Source organism: Stigmatopora nigra, chromosome 17 (genome assembly GCF_051989575.1).
Source record: "Stigmatopora nigra isolate UIUO_SnigA chromosome 17, RoL_Snig_1.1, whole genome shotgun sequence".
Classification (NCBI taxonomy): domain Eukaryota; kingdom Metazoa; phylum Chordata; class Actinopteri; order Syngnathiformes; family Syngnathidae; genus Stigmatopora; species Stigmatopora nigra.
In genome coordinates, this window is record NC_135524.1 from 8137796 (window position 1) to 8155281 (window position 17486).

Below are 17486 nucleotides of genomic sequence, written 5' to 3' on the forward strand. Positions count from 1 at the left end.
AAAAAAACTGCTATTTCCAACTTAAACAAATGGATTTTTGGGCAAAATATCACTGACAAGTGCAACACTTTTTACCCTCAAGCTAACACTCCGACTCTAATTTACACCCACAATCTAATGCACATCATTATCCTACTGGTCTATTGGCTCCCATAGAGGAAAAGTAAAAAAAATGATTTATATATTTTTAATGCAATCATAATAATTCAAATGTGTACATTGAATTTTGGGTTATGTTGGCAACCCTTGTATTCCAAAATGTTAGTGTTATTTTTTAACCTTTTTTAACTACCAATAGTCATTTACCCTCTAAAGCGGGCATGGATGGGCAAACCACGGCCCGCGGGCCACATACGGCCCGCTAGGCTTTTTAATCCGGCCCGCCGACGTTGTCCAAATGTTTTTTTTCCCCAAGATGGTGCCATCATGCGGAAGCCAGTGGCAGTAGCTCTGTCCACTCTTATTTGTTTTTCATGTTTTACAGCCCCTCTATCTCTTTTTGAATTACATTTTAATATTTCTTAATACATTCCTCTACTTTGTACTTTATACTTTTTTCTTTAATGATGAGTGATGAGTATGTTAATACTTATGTCCTTTTTTTCTGTTCATGTTTCATATGTACTGTTAACGGATGCAGTTTTTTATATGTATCGTATCTTGTACTGACCCAGCCCATCTGTCAAATTTTTAAAGTCAATGTGGCCCCCGGACCCACCCCTGCTCTAAATGGTTTAATGAAATAATAATGAGATAAAAATCAATTTTCCCTTGCTTCAAGGTTTATAATTCAGGTAACTTTTCAAGATTGAGTCCAAATGTATTGAACGGAAATGTGAAATATAACTGAACTATTTTTCAGAAGTTAAGGCAGCCACCTGATTTACTGCTCATTAATTTCGTAGTTAGTTATTTTAGTTAATTAATTTGGTTAATTCCTCTCAGAGTACAAACTAAAAGTTGTTTTCTCCCATGCAGCGATGGCGATGGCCACCAAGACACCAAGGACAACTGCCCCTTTGTGATCAATAGCTCGCAACTGGACACCGACAAAGACGGTTTAGGCGACGAGTGCGACGATGACGACGACAACGATGGCATTCCAGACATCCTCTCACCAGGCCCAGATAACTGCAGGCTGGTTCCAAACCCGGAGCAAATCGACGACAACAGTACGTACCAACACGACATGACGACCTTAACCAATAAGTTGCTTTGCTTGATCCGGGCCCTGCAAATTTGGGTCCCTAACTCGGCGCTCAAACACCCCCGCACACATTAATGCACCTTGCCAGCTTTTGTCTGGTGACATTAAGTGAAATTTTGGGCTTCAATGAGAGGTCTTTTATTGCCAACCACTTAGCACTCATTTACGCTGAACCTTTTAAGAGTAGAAAATGAGCGTGCCAGGCAGGTAGCTACATTTGTAGAAAAAACATCTAAGAAATCATGTAAAATGTCAGGTTAAAATTACATAAAACACTTAATATAGTTAGGATAAATGAAGAATTCAAATGACAACAATAGAACAGATACTTCTTACAGGGAAAATATAAGTTTTATTGAATAAAAAGATAATACATAAGAGATAAAGTTTTAGTTAGAAATTATTGGATATAAAAATAATTTGTAAAAAAAGATTTGAATTTATATCTATCAGAGTAAATTGTTAAATAATTTTGTATGAAATATTTGTTCATTTACACTATGTAGAAAAGTAGGAAACGACAGTATTTTAAAAAATACACTCAAAACATTAATAATATTAAATTTAAAAATATGTGTACATGTGTATATATGTGTATGTGTATATGTGTGTATATGTGTATATGTGTATATGTGTGTATATGTGTGTATATGTGTGTATATGTGTGTATATGTGTGTATATGTGTGTATATGTGTGTATATGTGTGTATGTATGTGTATGTATGTGTATGTATGTGTATATATGTGTATATATGTGTATATATGTGTATATATGTGTATATATGTGTATATATGTGTCTATAAGTGTCTATAAGTGTATTTGTGTATATATGTGTATATAAAGCAATAGTTGACAGGGAACTTAATTTATATAACAAGAGCACAATTGATGAGCTGCCATTGGCTACTATAGCGTGCTTGTGCACAACTCCAGGGGAAGATTCTGAAAAGAATGCAAGTGATAATAAATGAGTGGATAGCGAGGATGAGCATAGTGACAATACATCACCATCCCTAAAGATAACGGTGTTCAATATAATTCCATAACAATAAGCATTACTGCATGACATGACTCTTCAGGTGATGGCGTGGGCGACATCTGCGAGAACGACTTCGACCAGGATAAAATTGTCGACACAATCGACAACTGCCCCGAGAACGCAGAAGTGACGCTGACTGACTTCAGGGCTTTCCAAACAGTGGTGCTTGATCCTGAAGGCGACGCTCAGATTGACCCCAACTGGGTGGTTCTCAACCAGGTAAGTCAATTGTCACCATTGAAGGCAACAGACGTCAAATGCGCGTAATGCCACCCAATAAAAACAGGAGAAGGCGAGTAGACAGTCTATTTGAGACTTCTTTGTTCCTCCCCAGGGAATGGAAATCGTCCAGACCATGAACAGTGATCCCGGTTTAGCTGTAGGTAAGATTAAGCCTTTTGCTTTTTGCAATAAGTCAATTAATCAATTAATTTTCCCGGCTATGACTCCTGTGTACACTTGGCAAACGTGTCTATTACAAATTCGCCCATTGATTGCATATGAGACCTTTGAGAGATGTTTTTATTTATTTATTTGTCATCAACATACAATGGAACTAACATTCAGGCTTACGAAATAATGGGGGAAAAACACTATATATTTAAAATGAAACAATGTTAGCATTGCTACATTGAGACTAATGACAAAAACGATGTATAGTTGTAGTAAGCAGTTGAGCCTCCAACCAACCAATAGCAATATTTGTGTTGAAAAGGTCACACTTCAAACATGAAACTGGTTTAGTCTTTATGAATGAGGTGGAAAATAGAAATGGAAAATGTACAACTGACACGACAAGTCAAGTGTGCTTTTAAAAAAAAAACAGAGCGTAAAGAATACATTTAACAGTTTAATTTAAAAATGTCAATTTGAAAGCACGTCATGTTTAACGTGTAATGCAGATGACTGCAGTTATTCAGACAACATATTTCATATTCACATTAAAATTGTTTTTAAAATGATACCATTAAAGAGAAAACTAAAGAAAAACAATTATTGTTATTAAAAGTACTGTATGTGCTTTATTTTAGAATGGAATTTGTTCCATTTAAATGCATGGTTTGGTGCACGGGTAGGGAACCTTTTTGACGAAAAGAGCCATAAACAATTCATATTTTCAAACTTTATTCCTTGAGAGCCATAATCAAAATTTAAAAGTAAAAATACATGAAAATCTGAGCATTTATTATTCATTTCACCACTTGGAAAGTAAAAAAAAGGCTGAATTCTTTTGAGAACATTATTTCACTGTTGCTAATCAATGAGAGTATGCATGCAAAAGAGTCTCATAAAGAAAAAGTATGATTTAAAAATACAGAGCCATATACACCCATCAAAAGAGCCACATATGACTCCCTAGCCATAGTTTCCCAACCCCTGGCTTAGTGGGATATAATGTCATGGTTAAATTGGTTCAATTTTTTTTTGTTGACATAAATAGATATGAATGAGAGAATATATTGCCTAGTGTTATTACATCAAGTTTGAAAGTGAGAAAAAAAGGAAAATGACTCCCTGCTTGTGCTGACTTGAGGTTACACGGCCTTCAGCGGCGTCGACTTTGAGGGGACATTCCACGTCAATACGGTGACGGATGACGACTACGCTGGATTCATCTTTGGCTACCAGGACTCGTCGTCCTTCTACGTGGTCATGTGGAAGCAGACGGAGCAGACATACTGGCAAGCCACACCCTTCCGAGCTGTGGCCGAGCCTGGCATTCAACTCAAGGTAAGTGCTTAAATCCTTCATCTGTTGCCTTTGTTAAGTCTATTTTAACTGGGTGAGCTTTCATGAAAAGATTGCTGCCATCTTTTCAAGTTGAAATTCTTTGGACACCTATTATTCTCAATGGTGTATGATTTAACCTTCCCTTCATGGCCTCCCTTAATTCCCAGGGTAGTAGTATTTATTATCTTGAATTGATTATCTGGCTAGTTTTGTTTTGTATTTTAAACACCATAATTGGTAAGTAGATATCGTGGGAATGTTCTGATAGCAAATTTTTGCGTAAAAATCAACCGATTTTGTGTATTTACCATCCAATACCTCGGAAATGTATTAAGGAGGCAAATCTAGCACAGCTAAATGTCTTGTTTTCCCCATCTTAAACAAAGTGATCCAACATTAAATCAGCATAAACATTTACAAAGGTTACAGGGGTGCTGGAGTCTACCCCAGCCAACTATGGTAGGTCGGGGATCCCCTGTATTGGTGGACAGACAATGAGACGAACAACCATACCATACTTTAATGCCCTCTTTGCTCTGGGGAGATTTTCCTCACTGTAAATATAAATATATATATAATTTAAATTATAATTTATATACCGTAAAACCTCTTTCAACGGCATGCCGTTCTATTTTTCAAACTTTCCCCCGTAGTGCCGTTCAAATAGAGGGTGTGGTTCTATTTTTCAATTCTTCCACCAGGGTGCCATTTTATTAGAGGTGTCGTTCTATTAGAGGTGCCGTTCAAATAGTGCCGTTCTATTTTTCAATTCTTCCACCAAAGTGCCGTTCAAATAGAGGTGCCGCTCAAATAGCTGTTTTATGTATATTTTTTTGCACTTTACCAATGGATAATGTATGGAAACAGCTGATGTGCTAACATATTTATGTCATGTCAAAACTATTGAAGTATTTAACAAATCACAGATTTCGAGGCCTTTATAAACCCATACCGAGTCTTCTCTTGCTCCTCGACAGGCTGTCAAATCAAGATCTGGCCCCGGAGAGCATCTAAGAAATTCCCTGTGGCACACAGGGGACACCCAAGACCAAGTACGCCTCCTGTGGAAGGACCCCCGCAACGTGGGATGGAAGGACAAAGTATCTTACCGCTGGTACCTTCAGCACCGCCCACAGGTTGGATACATAAGGTAAACCTACTCGAAGCCCACTAGCTCATCTTCCAAACTGCACAAAGTTCACAGCACATTTTTAACAATCGTATTTGATGAAAATATCCTTGAATTTGGCCCACAAACTAATCTTTAATTCAGGTTGCATTCTGTTGCAATTGTCAGCTTTAACACTAGATGGTGCATTTCACATAAAAGTGCCTTTCTTACATATAGTGTCCATTTTTTTGTAGAATTTCAGTATGTCACATAAAATATTGACATTGGCGACAAAAGACGTTCAATCCTTTTTAAGTGAGATCTTTTTTTACTCCGATTTTAACAAACCAAAGTGGACACATTTCAAGTTTTTCTGATAAAGTACTCACAAGAGTACCGTATTTACGTACTATAAGTCGCACTGTTTATGTAATTTTGCTAGACCTGCGACTACACCAATGTGACATTACTTTTATTTTATTTTTCTCTTCATTGTGTATTTGTTGGTCGATATGACTTATATCCTGAGGTGCGACTTATAGTCTAAAAAAAAAACACTGTCTCCCTTGGCAGGGCTCGCTTTTACGAGGGATCCGAACTGGTGGCTGATTCGGGCGTAACCATCGACACTACAATGAGGGGAGGAAGACTTGGCGTCTTCTGTTTCTCGCAGGAAAACATCATCTGGTCCAATTTGAGATACCGCTGCAATGGTGAGCTTTGCGTTACTTTTCAACTTGTTTTCATGTGGTAAACTCATCGCTATGAGGTCAGACTTTCTCTGTTTAGCAAGAATTTAGCCTGTTTTCACAAACTATATATATATATATTTTTTTTTCAGACACCATCCCCGAGGACTTTGAAGAGTTCAGCGCTCAGCACGGCGTCGACTCTTTCTAAAGGAAGTAATTTCATGTGTGTGTGTGTTAGTGTGTGTGCATGAATGTGTGGCAGTTTGTGTTAATGTTTGTGTACGTTTTTTGGTGCATTGAAAGAGCTTTATACTCTACCGAACATGTCAGGCAAAATGTCACGTGTCACAGCTCAGAAAATAAGGATCAGAATTTGATGACATAAATTGCACATCATTTCATACATTGGATTTTTTTTTAAATAAATGTGATGCCGAACATAAATAACAACATTGTTGCTACTCTGCGATGAATGGGATATTTTTTTTGACCTATTTCAATTTTGCTCCAAAATATAACGTTTTTTTAAGCTTTTTGTTTGTGCTGTCTTTTTGTGAAAGGGAACATTGTGTGGTTGCAATCTCTAGTCTCCATAAAATAATTAATGAATAGTATATTTTCCTTCTTTGTAATATTTAGGACTGTGTATTGATGTTCTCTTTTTTTCGTTGTCTTGGCAAGTTTATTTGGATCAAGTGTAGTAGAGGGAACATAAGAAAACATCATCTACAGAAAGAAAAATGACTGCTAGGGGAGGAAGAATGTCTTGCATTTTCTCCTGCAACGATGGACAGGCTTTTCCAACAAATGTTTATTTTTTTTCTCCACTTTAAATGGTTTGTATTATACATTATCTGATCTGGGACATCTCTGGGAAATTTCCTAATTCTCCCTGATCAGTGAGTGACATTGTAGAAAATAGAATATTCAGATCTTGTGTTTCATGTAATTCAGCAACACGAATATATTTCAGCCTTATTTAAATATTCATGTGGTTTGAAATGTCAAATTACTGGTTAATGTAATGGTTTTCAGTGGGTGACTAAATGTGAATTAGAAGTGATTGACTTATAGGGTCGCCTTCCTTGCTTAAGCCATCTGTCCAACCAGAGACTGTCTCGCCATTGTTCAGACACGATCACTTCTTCAAAAACATGTGGGAGGAAGTGTCAGACAAAATGGTTGAAGGGTGTCAGAACAGAGGGAACGTCTTGTTCTGTCTAAAAACGTGTACTGTTCTGGACCTTTGAGAAGTAGTGTGGGAATCACAGTGTTCTAAAAGAAGTGAAACGGTTTTTAAACAATTTAAATTAAAATACATACATACTTGCATACAAATACGTGCATACAAATACGTGCATACAAATACGTGCATACATACATACACACATGCGCACATACATGCACACATGCACACGTACACACACGCACGCACATGCATGCACGTTTACGCATGCACGTACACGCACGCACGTACATGCATGCACGTTTACGCATGCACGTACATGCACGCACGCGCACGTACATTCACGTGCACGCACGTGAATGTACGTGCGTGCACGCACGTAAACGCACGTGCACGCACATACACGCACGCACGTAAACGCACGTGCACGCACATACATGCACGCACACGCACGTACACACGCCCGTACACGCACGCCCGTACATACACATACATACACATACATACACATACACATACATACATACACATACATACACATACATACCTACCTACCCACCTACCTACATATCTGCATACCTGCATGCATACATGCATGAATGCATGTATGCATGCATGAATGCATGCATGTTTTTTTTCCTTAATTGTTTTTCATAAAAAATGACATAATATATAGTAAGATTTTTTTCCTTAAAAAATGGCACACTATAGTAAAGCTTTTTCATTTAAAATGGACCATGTATAGTGCTAAAAAATTACTGAGTATAGTATGGCATGGTGGGGTAGAGTTTAACTCACCTGTCTCCCGCCTGGGAGACCTGGGTTTGAATCCTGGTTGTGACACTTTTTCAGTGAGTTGTTTCTGTGGACTTCTTGTCAAAACACTTAAATGATTACAAAGAAAAGTGTGGTCACTTGGTGGCGTAGTGGTTAACTCACCTGTCTCCTGTCTTGGAGGCCTTGGTTCGAATCCCAGTCATGACTCTTTTTCACTTAGTTGTTTCGGTGGACTTCTTGTCAAAACACTCAAATGATTACAAAGTAAAGTGTGGTTACTTGGTGGCGTAGTGGTTAACTCACTTGTCTCCTGTCTTGGAGACTTGGGTTCGAATCCCAGTCATGACTCTTTTTCACTTAGTTGTTTCGGTGGACTTTTTCTCAAGAAACTCAAATGATTACAAAGGAAACTGTGGTCACTTGGTGGCGTAGTGGTTAACTCACCTGTCACCCGTCTGGGAGACTTGGGTTCGATTCCCGGTCGAGACACTTTTTCACTTAGTTGTTTCTTTGGACTTCTCAAGAAACTCAAATGATTAGAAGACAAGTGTAGTCACTTGGTTGGCGCAGAGGTTAGTTCACAGGACTCCCGTCCGGGGGACGTGGGTTTGATTCCCGGTCGGCACACATTTTCACTTAGTTGTTTCTGTGTACTTCTTGGAAAGACACTCAAATAATTACAAAGAAAAGTGTAGTCACTTGGTTGGCGCAGAGGTTAGTTCACTGGACTCCCGTGTGGGAGACCTGGGTTCGAATCCCGCTGTCGTTTGGCTGAAATTGGAATTGGAAAGAAGAATTGGTCAATGGAAAAAGAAGAAGAAAAAAAAAAAGAAAAAAACTTTTTAATTTATATTAAACACTTAGTCATACTTTTCAGCAAAAGGTTATATTCCGAACTGCCTTCGGCAGTTCGGAAGAATGTTGGAGGGACCTGTCTGTGCACAAGGCGTTCTCGGGTCGGCCTTCGGCCGACCCGAGACTGCTTGCTTGGTCAGTCAACCGCCGACACCGGGAAGCGAACTCACGTTCTCTCCGTGCAAAGGCGAGTGTGCAACCCACTACACCAACTCGTGCCCCACTTATACATAGGTGTTGAAACGTTTTATCCAAGGGAATGGGGTTAAACACTTAGTCATTTTTTGGACAAAATACTTCATCCACCATTGAATACTTATACACTTAGGCATTAGAACTTATTGTTTTAACTGAATAAGATTTGGAAAATCTTTGCTGGCACTTGGATTTGAACACAGGACCAGAGATGTGGGAGACTGATGACTTATCCATTGGGCCACCACCCTGTGAGAGAAAGTGGTAGCACTTGTACTCTTTATCCAAGGAAATGGGTGTAAACACTTAGTCATTTTTTTGACTAAATGTTTCATCCACCACTGAATACTTATTTAGTTAGACACTTAGGCATTAGAACTTATTCTTTTAACTGAATAACATTGGGAAAATCTTTGCCTGCACTGCAATTTGAACCGAGGTCCTCAGATGTGGGAGACTGGTGACTTATCCATTGGGCCACCACCCTGTGAGAGAAAGCAGTAGTACTTGTACTTTTATCTCATTCATTTACCTGAATGATATTACAAAAATCTTTGCAGGTGCTTGGATTTGAACCCAAGACCAAAGAAGCATGAAACTGATGACTTATCCACTGGGCCACCACTCTCCAATGTTAGGCAGTAGTATTTGTTGTTTTGTCTCTTTTCACACCCAGATCATACTTTTGTGGGAAAATCTTTGCGGGCACTGGGAATTGAACCAGCGACCAAAGAGATGGCAGACTGATGACTTAACCACTGGGCCACCAACCCGTAGGAGAAAGGAGTAGTACTTGTCATTTTGTCCCTTTTCACTCCCACATCATACTTAGTACTTTATACTTACCTTCAAATGGGAAAAGTTAGGTAAGATTACAAAGCAGGATTTGAACCTTGGTCCTAAGAGGTGGGAGGCAAATGACTTAGCCACTGGGCCACAGGTATGTATTTGAAAAACATAAAATCACGCATAGTTTGTTGTCTCACAAGAGTTCATGCATGCGAAAGGATACTGTATACGTACTTCAGCTCTATTAAAACATCCATGCATGGTAGCAAATATATGACAACACCAATAAATGACACACTGCTCTAAAAGGTTCTTTGAAGAAAAAGAATAAATAAATCACATTTGCATTAAACTATACCTGTCTGTAAGCATGCTTCCATTCCAAAACTAAGTGCAAACTAAGTTCAAAAACACTGATGCAGCTCAACTTCATCCAAATTCTGTCTGCAGTTCAACTAAGGACCTCTTGCATAACGACAATTCACGAGCACATCAGACAAATTGCGAGACGTGTGGTGAGAGGTGGTGAGTCACTTATTTTCCCCACTTCAGACCTCGCCGTGCTGATGAAAAATCCTCCCACCTGAAAGCCAAGACAAAAGCTTGTGCTTTTAGTGTCTCGCCGAATACCCGCTCATGAGCCTCAATACAACTAAAAATAACTTCTAGTACATTGTATAACACCGTTTAATGTGAGTGGGAAGAGGCCATAATACATTGCACAATAAAATATATGCAGTAACACTTAGAGTGAATCATCTTACATCACTCAAAATAGTTTTGCTTACATAACAGTTCTGTCAATCAACTATTGAGCCGTGAAGGTGCCACAAAGAGTAGTTTCTAAGATTTGAACTTTAATTTTTCTAAATATTAGAGACGTACAGTCATGATCAAACATTTTGAGAAGGACACAAAAGTCACATTTTTATAGTATGTTCCTTCAGGGTTTTGAGGTGTTAGCCAGACATTTCTATGGTATGATAACATACAATTAGAAGCATTGCTTGAGAATTACATGCAATTGGTCAATAATTGCAGTGTTGACCCTTCTTTTTCAAGACCTGCTGTTGATCACATTCTGAACCAAATCCCGACTGATGGCCGTCTATTTTCGCATAATCAATGCTTGGCGTTTGTCAAAATGTGTGGGTTTTTGATTAGCCGCTTCACTCTTGAGGATTGACAACAAGAGCCAAATGGGATTAAGCCCTGAAGAGTTTCCTAGCCAAGGTCCCAAAATCTTAATGTTTTGTTCCCTAAGCAATTTTGACCTTAGCTCAATCTACGGGAATACCTCGACATACGAGTGCCCCACCATACGAGCAATTTGAGATACGAGCAAAACTTTGGACAAATATTTATCTTGAGATGACACAGATTTTGACATATGAGCATACAGCCGACACGAGAGGCTGCTCATAACAACATCATGGGTACTGTCTTTCAGGTCTCAACTCCCTCGTGTAATGTCTCTATGAGCACTGGGCAGAGCGTTGCATTTTTTTCAGTGTTTTTTTTCCCGTTAGTCAGTGCAAATGGCAGAGCGATCGCTCATACGAAAGGAGTATATACTACTTCTCGTTGGTAAGTAGTCGTGCATTATCCTATTGTGAGGAAATTTGTGTGCATCATTTTAGGAATATTTTGAAGGGAAGACAAAAGCAAACAACCCTCGATAGGTTGCATCTGAAAGTCAGGGTGGAGGCGGGGCAAATAGAGCCAACCCGGGAGAAGAAAGATATAACAATTTAAAACAAAATTGGAATTAATTTTAGTGTAAGGTTAGATCAAACTTATTTTGAGTGTGTCTGTATTGTAATCCAAGTTCATTTAAATGTACTTATGTTATGTTACGAGCGCGTTGCCATGCAAAACGTCTCTCTGGACTCCCTAGTGAGCCACTTCCAGACCTAGAGATGTATGTTTGACAGTTGTGGCCTATATAGATTAGTTAGAGACAGATAAGCAGAAAGAAGTGTAGACAATTTCTGCGAGGCCAAACTCAGTCAGACAGCACAGTCTGTTCCTGTGGGCTGCAGCAGTGTGAAAAAAAACGCTTCTATTAAATCACTGGGGAAGAAGAGGAGGCGTGACGTCCTCCCCGAACCAAATTTGTCTTCCGCTTCCTGCCAGTCGTCAAGGAGAATCCCCGGGAAAGTCCAGGTCTGATTGGCTAAGAGATGGAGGAAGTGTTGCCATGTACGTCTGCCGGTTGAACACGGCCGCATAGCATTTCTTTTGGATAAGCAGGTTGCCGCGCTAACAGCTTCATGTAACCATAAAGTGATGAATGTCGCTCTATTCTTTTTGAAAATTACTACTATTTCTGTTTTTCTCTCCCTTTTTGTAAGTGCGAGTCATGGTCGATAAGTAAAGATAGAGCTTAGGTTTCGAACATTTAGGATTTATCATTAAAATGACTCAATTGCATTAAAAACAACTCGTTGCAAAGGCTTAATTCCTAACAAACATGTATTACTCCGAACGAACCATATGTGGGGTTCCTCAAGGTTCCACTCTCGGACTGCTTCCATTTACAAGGGTGGGCAATTAATTCCACGCATAATAATAATAATAAAACTTTCCCCAATCTGATATGCTAGATAAACAAATGGAGCCAGGTGCCTCTTTTCTCAGCAGAAATCTAATTGGTTAAACTGTTTGTGTTGGATTGGTTAGAACAAAAAGCTGCATCCACAGTGGGCCTCGAGGACCGGATTACCCACCTCTAATTTAACATCTATATCAAGGGTCACCAACTACAGTCCTATAGTGTAATATATTTTCCGTGTCTTCCTCTTCCAAGACAACAGAATGAAATAATCAGTCTTGTTATCAAGTTTCTGAACAACTTGCAGATGATATGATCATTAAATTCAGGCGTGTTGGGGGAGGGACACATGGAAAACAGACTGAATAGGACTTCAAGGACCAGAGTTGTTGACCGATAGTCTACAATATGCTTTCTTTAGCTTATATATTGAACAGTATGCCATCTTCTTTACGTTTTGAAGTCCCCTACATGATTGATTATAGTCCCTTAGTCTAAAAATACTGTAAATTTCAATTAACATTCATCTGATTGAGTCAAGCGCAGCACATACTTGAACAAACCGCTCACAAATTTCTGGTTTTACAGCACCGACATCAAAATAAAAATTCTACATGTACTATATGAATGAGCCTCAAGGTGACATTCATCCATCCATCAGGTTTAATTATAGCTAACCATTCAAAATGTATACTCACCAAGCATCATTTATTTATCAATATTTCTCTCTCTATCAAAATGTAAGTATTATTTTTTCTAGTGATGTCCTCATGTCGAATTATGGTTATATAAAGAAATCTACTGATGGCATGTCTGGTGTGTCTAGACTTGAATGTTTGTTCTGTCTGCTCCCCACACCCCCCGTGCCCACCACCTCCACATAAATTAAAAAAAAACGGCACTCTATGTTCTGAGTCGTGACTCGCCTGCTTCTGCTGTCACTGCCTGGCTTTGTGCCCATCGGAGCTCCGGATGCACTGCTTCAGAAGGCGCGAGGGGCCGCAACATCCGTGCTTGGCGACCAATCGGCTTCTTACCCAGCGCCGCGGGAGGAGCCGATGGCGGGGAAGTTCACTCACGCCGCGTGGGCTGGCCGAACACAGAGTAGAAAAGGGAGCCGGAGCCGCTATTTGACAGTCAAGCAGAGAACACCCAAGGAGTGAGCAGGAGCATTTTCAGCACCAGCCGTTAGTGGACAGCGACACTGCAGCTCAGCAAAACTCAGCACTCAACTCAAGCAGCATCCATCATGGTTCTCATCTGGACACAATTTGGAGTCAAGCACAACAATGTCAACGTCAAGTGTAAAGTGCGGGTGATGCACAGAGGAGACAGCTCCAGCTCCACTTCATCTGCTGTAAGTAGGACAAGGATTGAATATATTGAAATACATGTCCGTATTTATATTTATATATATATATATATACATATATATATACATATATATATATATATATATATATATATATATATATATATATATATATATATATATATATATATATATATATATATATATATATATATATATATATATATATATATATATATATATATATATATATATATATATATATATATATATATATATATATATATATATATATATATATATATATATATATATATATATATATGCAAATATTTGTATAGCTGTTCACAAACGGATCATAAAATTATGCCTTATATGTACATTATTTTTTAATTTGATTGCTTTCATAACTATATTCCCAAATTTTAAAATTATATTATTATAATACATCAGAAATTATACTTTCAATGGTTAGCAGGGGTGTACTAGGAAACCAATATGAATATATACTTATACGTGCTTGAAAAATTGTAAAGTCTGTATTTTTCCCAATATGAAAATGCATATGTAAAAAGCTTAGCAAGAATAACAATGCATGAAAAAAACTGAAACTCTAAAAGAAAATCCTTTCATAATTAATTTGCAAAAAAGACAGGTTACTAAAATGAGGTTTAAAAGTATACAAACATGAGTTCACCTAATTGAATTGAATCTCCTGAAAAAATAAAGAAAATGATCACAAAAAATACTAGGCATGTTGAATTTTGATAATTGTGCTTTTGCTGAACAAAATGGTCTCATGACTGTCAAATATTAACCTATCAAACACTACTAACTTGTCATAAAATGTCACCCACAATGTAATGATCTTACTAGAAGAAAAAAGATATACATTTTTCAATTCATCCAATAGCAGCGGAGAAGCTCAGTTGTCAGGGAAGTCTTCCCCTACCTCCTCTTTTCTATCCCCCACCCCCACTGCTATGCTATGCACCAGCCTTTAAAATTCACAGCAGGTAGAAAGTAAGCAAATAAAAACAGAACGAACATGCTAGAAGGTACCATCAGCGAATGAAAACATTTGAAATCTAATATCAAATCAATCTTATCACCCCTCTGCAGGAAGGCAACAAATCTGACACGGATATCCCCTGCCTTTCTAACAAGCCCAGCGCCGGCAAGGACTTCTACAAAGTCCTGGGCGTGGGGGCCGATTCCAACGAGGACGAGATCAAGAAGGCGTACCGGAAGATGGCGCTGAAGTTCCACCCGGACAAAAACAGCGACGCTGATGCGGAGGATCGATTCAAGGAAATTGGCGAAGCCTATGAGGTGTTGGCTGATCCTCACAAGAGGAGCATCTACGATCAGTTCGGAGAAGAAGGTGAGCGTCAAATATTCGTGGTCTCAATTCTCCTACTTTGACTTCATTGAATCTCATTGATTGTTAAAACGACAAACTGCAAAGTTGAAGTTCCTCATCACAAGTAGAACATTATTCTCCGGTTTATTCTCCATGTAAATACTCATTGATACATTTGACAATTATACAAAGAACTGGTTACATCAAAACTAGCTGTCAAAATTGTTGACGTTTTGTCAAATCAAAATATTACCTAATGGATTCATGAATAAACTCCCACCACAGAAACCTTCACTTCAAGTTTTGCATCCGAAATTTTTTTTTGAGTACTCAATCAACTGAAATCAAAGAAGTAACCTGCGTCTCCTTCCATTTTAGGTCTCAAAAGTGGCATCTCTACGACAGGCCAAGGCCAAACTTTCCGCAACCATTTCCCTGCCGATCCGCACGCCACTTTCTCCTCATTTTTCCACGGTTCCGACCACTTTGACATCTTCTTCGGTCACGACGTTGACGAGGACGAGCTCTTCAACCCCTTCCGCCGCTTCCCCTTCAGCCACGTGGGCGGTCACGAAGGCGGCGGCCTGAGGCGGGGCGGGCGTCGGCCACGCGCCGAAGCCCTGGTGCGCGATCTACCAGTGAGCCTGGAAGACGTAATGCACGGCTGCACCAAGCACGTCAAAATCACCCGTAGCCGTCTAGGTCCGGACGGCCACGGCCTACGGAACGAAGACAAAGTGCTGAACGTAGTGGTGAAGAAAGGCTGGAAGGCGGGCACCAAGATCACCTTCCCAAGGGAGGGTGACGAGACCCCCGACAGCACCCCCGCCGACGTCACCTTCATCCTCAGGGATGCCGATCACCCACAGTACAAAAGAAATGGCGCCAACATCGTCTACACGGCCAACATCACTCTCAAAGAGGTTAGTCTCCATTTTCCAATCCTAAAACTCAAAAAAATATCCTAAATTTAGAGGAAGAGACCCACAAATAGGCTCAAATTACCCAAATTTGACGTTAAAGTCACTTGTTGACAACAATAAACCGTTAATTTTAGTTTGTTAATTCACCCCATCCACTAAAAACGGATTGAACGTCTCTCATCATTAACATCACAATTTATTTATGACTCAATCCAGAGGAAAATAAACAATCAATTTAATTCCCTAGTAATATATGTTACGAAACCGCTACTCTTCCTCCATCTTACGCAATGAATGGCTGAAAAGACTTCAATAAGATAGAGTAGGCGCTGGCATAGAGTCACAGCTTGTAGTCGTTACCTCATCCGCCCCCGCCAAGTTCGGCGCTAAATTTAGCACGCCACTCTCTGTGATGCTGCTCAGGAGGAGGAGGAGGCATTTTCATCTCTCTTCCGCTTGCCCACGCTCACCAGATTAACACAGCAGAGACAGTCCCTCCTTGCGTAACGGCCTTTTAAGCACAACTGACACATATCTAGTTTAAACGAGGCAAGGCGAATTTGTGTAGCGCATTTCAACATAAGTGTCAGGGGGAATGATACGAAGGTAAAACTCTCAAACAAGCCATAAAATTGCCCCCATACCATTCAAACTTAATGCAATTGTCACAATTACAATTTGATCCAAGAGAACTAACGTTTCCTTTCTCCTTTGTGTATTTTCCAGGCGCTTTGCGGATGCACGGTCAATGTTCCCACCCTGGACAACCGACTGATGCCTTTGCCCTGCAGCGACGTTATCAAACCCGGTGAGCTGCGGCGCCTACGTGGCGAGGGTCTGCCCGTAGCGCGAAGCCCATCACGTCGGGGTGACCTGGTAGTAGAGTTCCAGGTGCTTTTCCCTGATAGGATTCCGCCCCAATCTCGGGAAATCATTAAGCACAGTCTGGGCCAATGCTAACCTGCGTCGGATTCCAAATAGAGCAAGTCTTTGAAGACCAATGGACAAAGTTCAAGGTTACGCTTTAGGTAGCCAATGACTATGATTGACGCCCTGAGAAAAGGGCGTCAAATAGTATTTGATATCACTTTCACAGAATTCTTTGGAAAATAATCATCAAATCGCATGTCCAAACTTTGGATATCGGACAACAAATTTTCTAATAACCAATCAACAGACAATAGCCTTGAACACTTAGCCATCATCTAATGTTTCAGGTAGCCTATTCCACTCTAAAGTGCTTAACCAATGGGAAAATCCCATTGGGTTTCGTACAGGTGGATGGTATCAAACCTGATAAAAGTGCTTTTTAGTATCTGATGACATCTCCATTCTGCCTTTTTCTCTGATGAAAAGCTGAATCTTAAAATGTACTGTAATGACTGCAGTAAGTTATTCGAGTCTGTATAGACTTAACAGGGTTGAGCTATTGACTATAGTTATATATGGTGCTCATATGGGAGTTTTACACTGATTTTCTTACTATGTACTTGTGTGCAAAGAACTCCTTTGTGTACAAAAAAGGCAAACAACATTGTCTCTAAAAGAGACTCAGGTGTCAATTGTTCTATTGAATCAAAAGGTCTCAGTAGTGTGTTACTAGGACCTGGCAGCATGAAATGAATTAAACAGAATGAAAAAAACTCTTGTCTGGCATGTTTTTTTAAAACAAAGAAGAGAACATATATTTCATTCAAGCTTACTGGTTGGCTTTTTTTCACGATACAAATGAACTGATATAAAAAAAGAAA

At 39.4% G+C, this 17486-nt stretch overlaps 2 protein-coding genes across 4 annotated transcripts in view; both read left to right on the forward strand.

Moving 5' to 3' along the window:
• Positions 1 to 6308, forward strand: part of thbs4b (thrombospondin 4b) — a 29312-nt gene extending 23004 nt beyond the window's left edge. For all 3 annotated transcript variants that reach the window (XM_077736792.1, XM_077736793.1, XM_077736794.1), the window contains 7 exons: positions 979 to 1172; positions 2288 to 2466; positions 2582 to 2630; positions 3782 to 3978; positions 4956 to 5128; positions 5663 to 5802; positions 5931 to 6308. In XM_077736792.1, coding sequence (XP_077592918.1) covers positions 979 to 1172; positions 2288 to 2466; positions 2582 to 2630; positions 3782 to 3978; positions 4956 to 5128; positions 5663 to 5802; positions 5931 to 5989 — 991 coding nt within the window. In that variant the 3' untranslated portion in view covers positions 5990 to 6308. The remainder of the gene's footprint in view (positions 1 to 978; positions 1173 to 2287; positions 2467 to 2581; positions 2631 to 3781; positions 3979 to 4955; positions 5129 to 5662; positions 5803 to 5930) is intronic.
• A 6787-nt stretch (positions 6309 to 13095) lies between these two features.
• LOC144210928 (dnaJ homolog subfamily B member 5-like) lies at positions 13096 to 17372 on the forward strand. The gene is made up of 4 exons (XM_077737891.1): positions 13096 to 13494; positions 14572 to 14833; positions 15191 to 15735; positions 16462 to 17372. The coding sequence occupies exons 1-4, from the start codon at positions 13387 to 13389 to the stop codon at positions 16693 to 16695; spliced, it is 1149 nt and encodes a 382-aa protein (XP_077594017.1). The 5' UTR covers positions 13096 to 13386; the 3' UTR covers positions 16696 to 17372.
• The last annotated feature ends 114 nt before the right edge of the window (positions 17373 to 17486 follow it).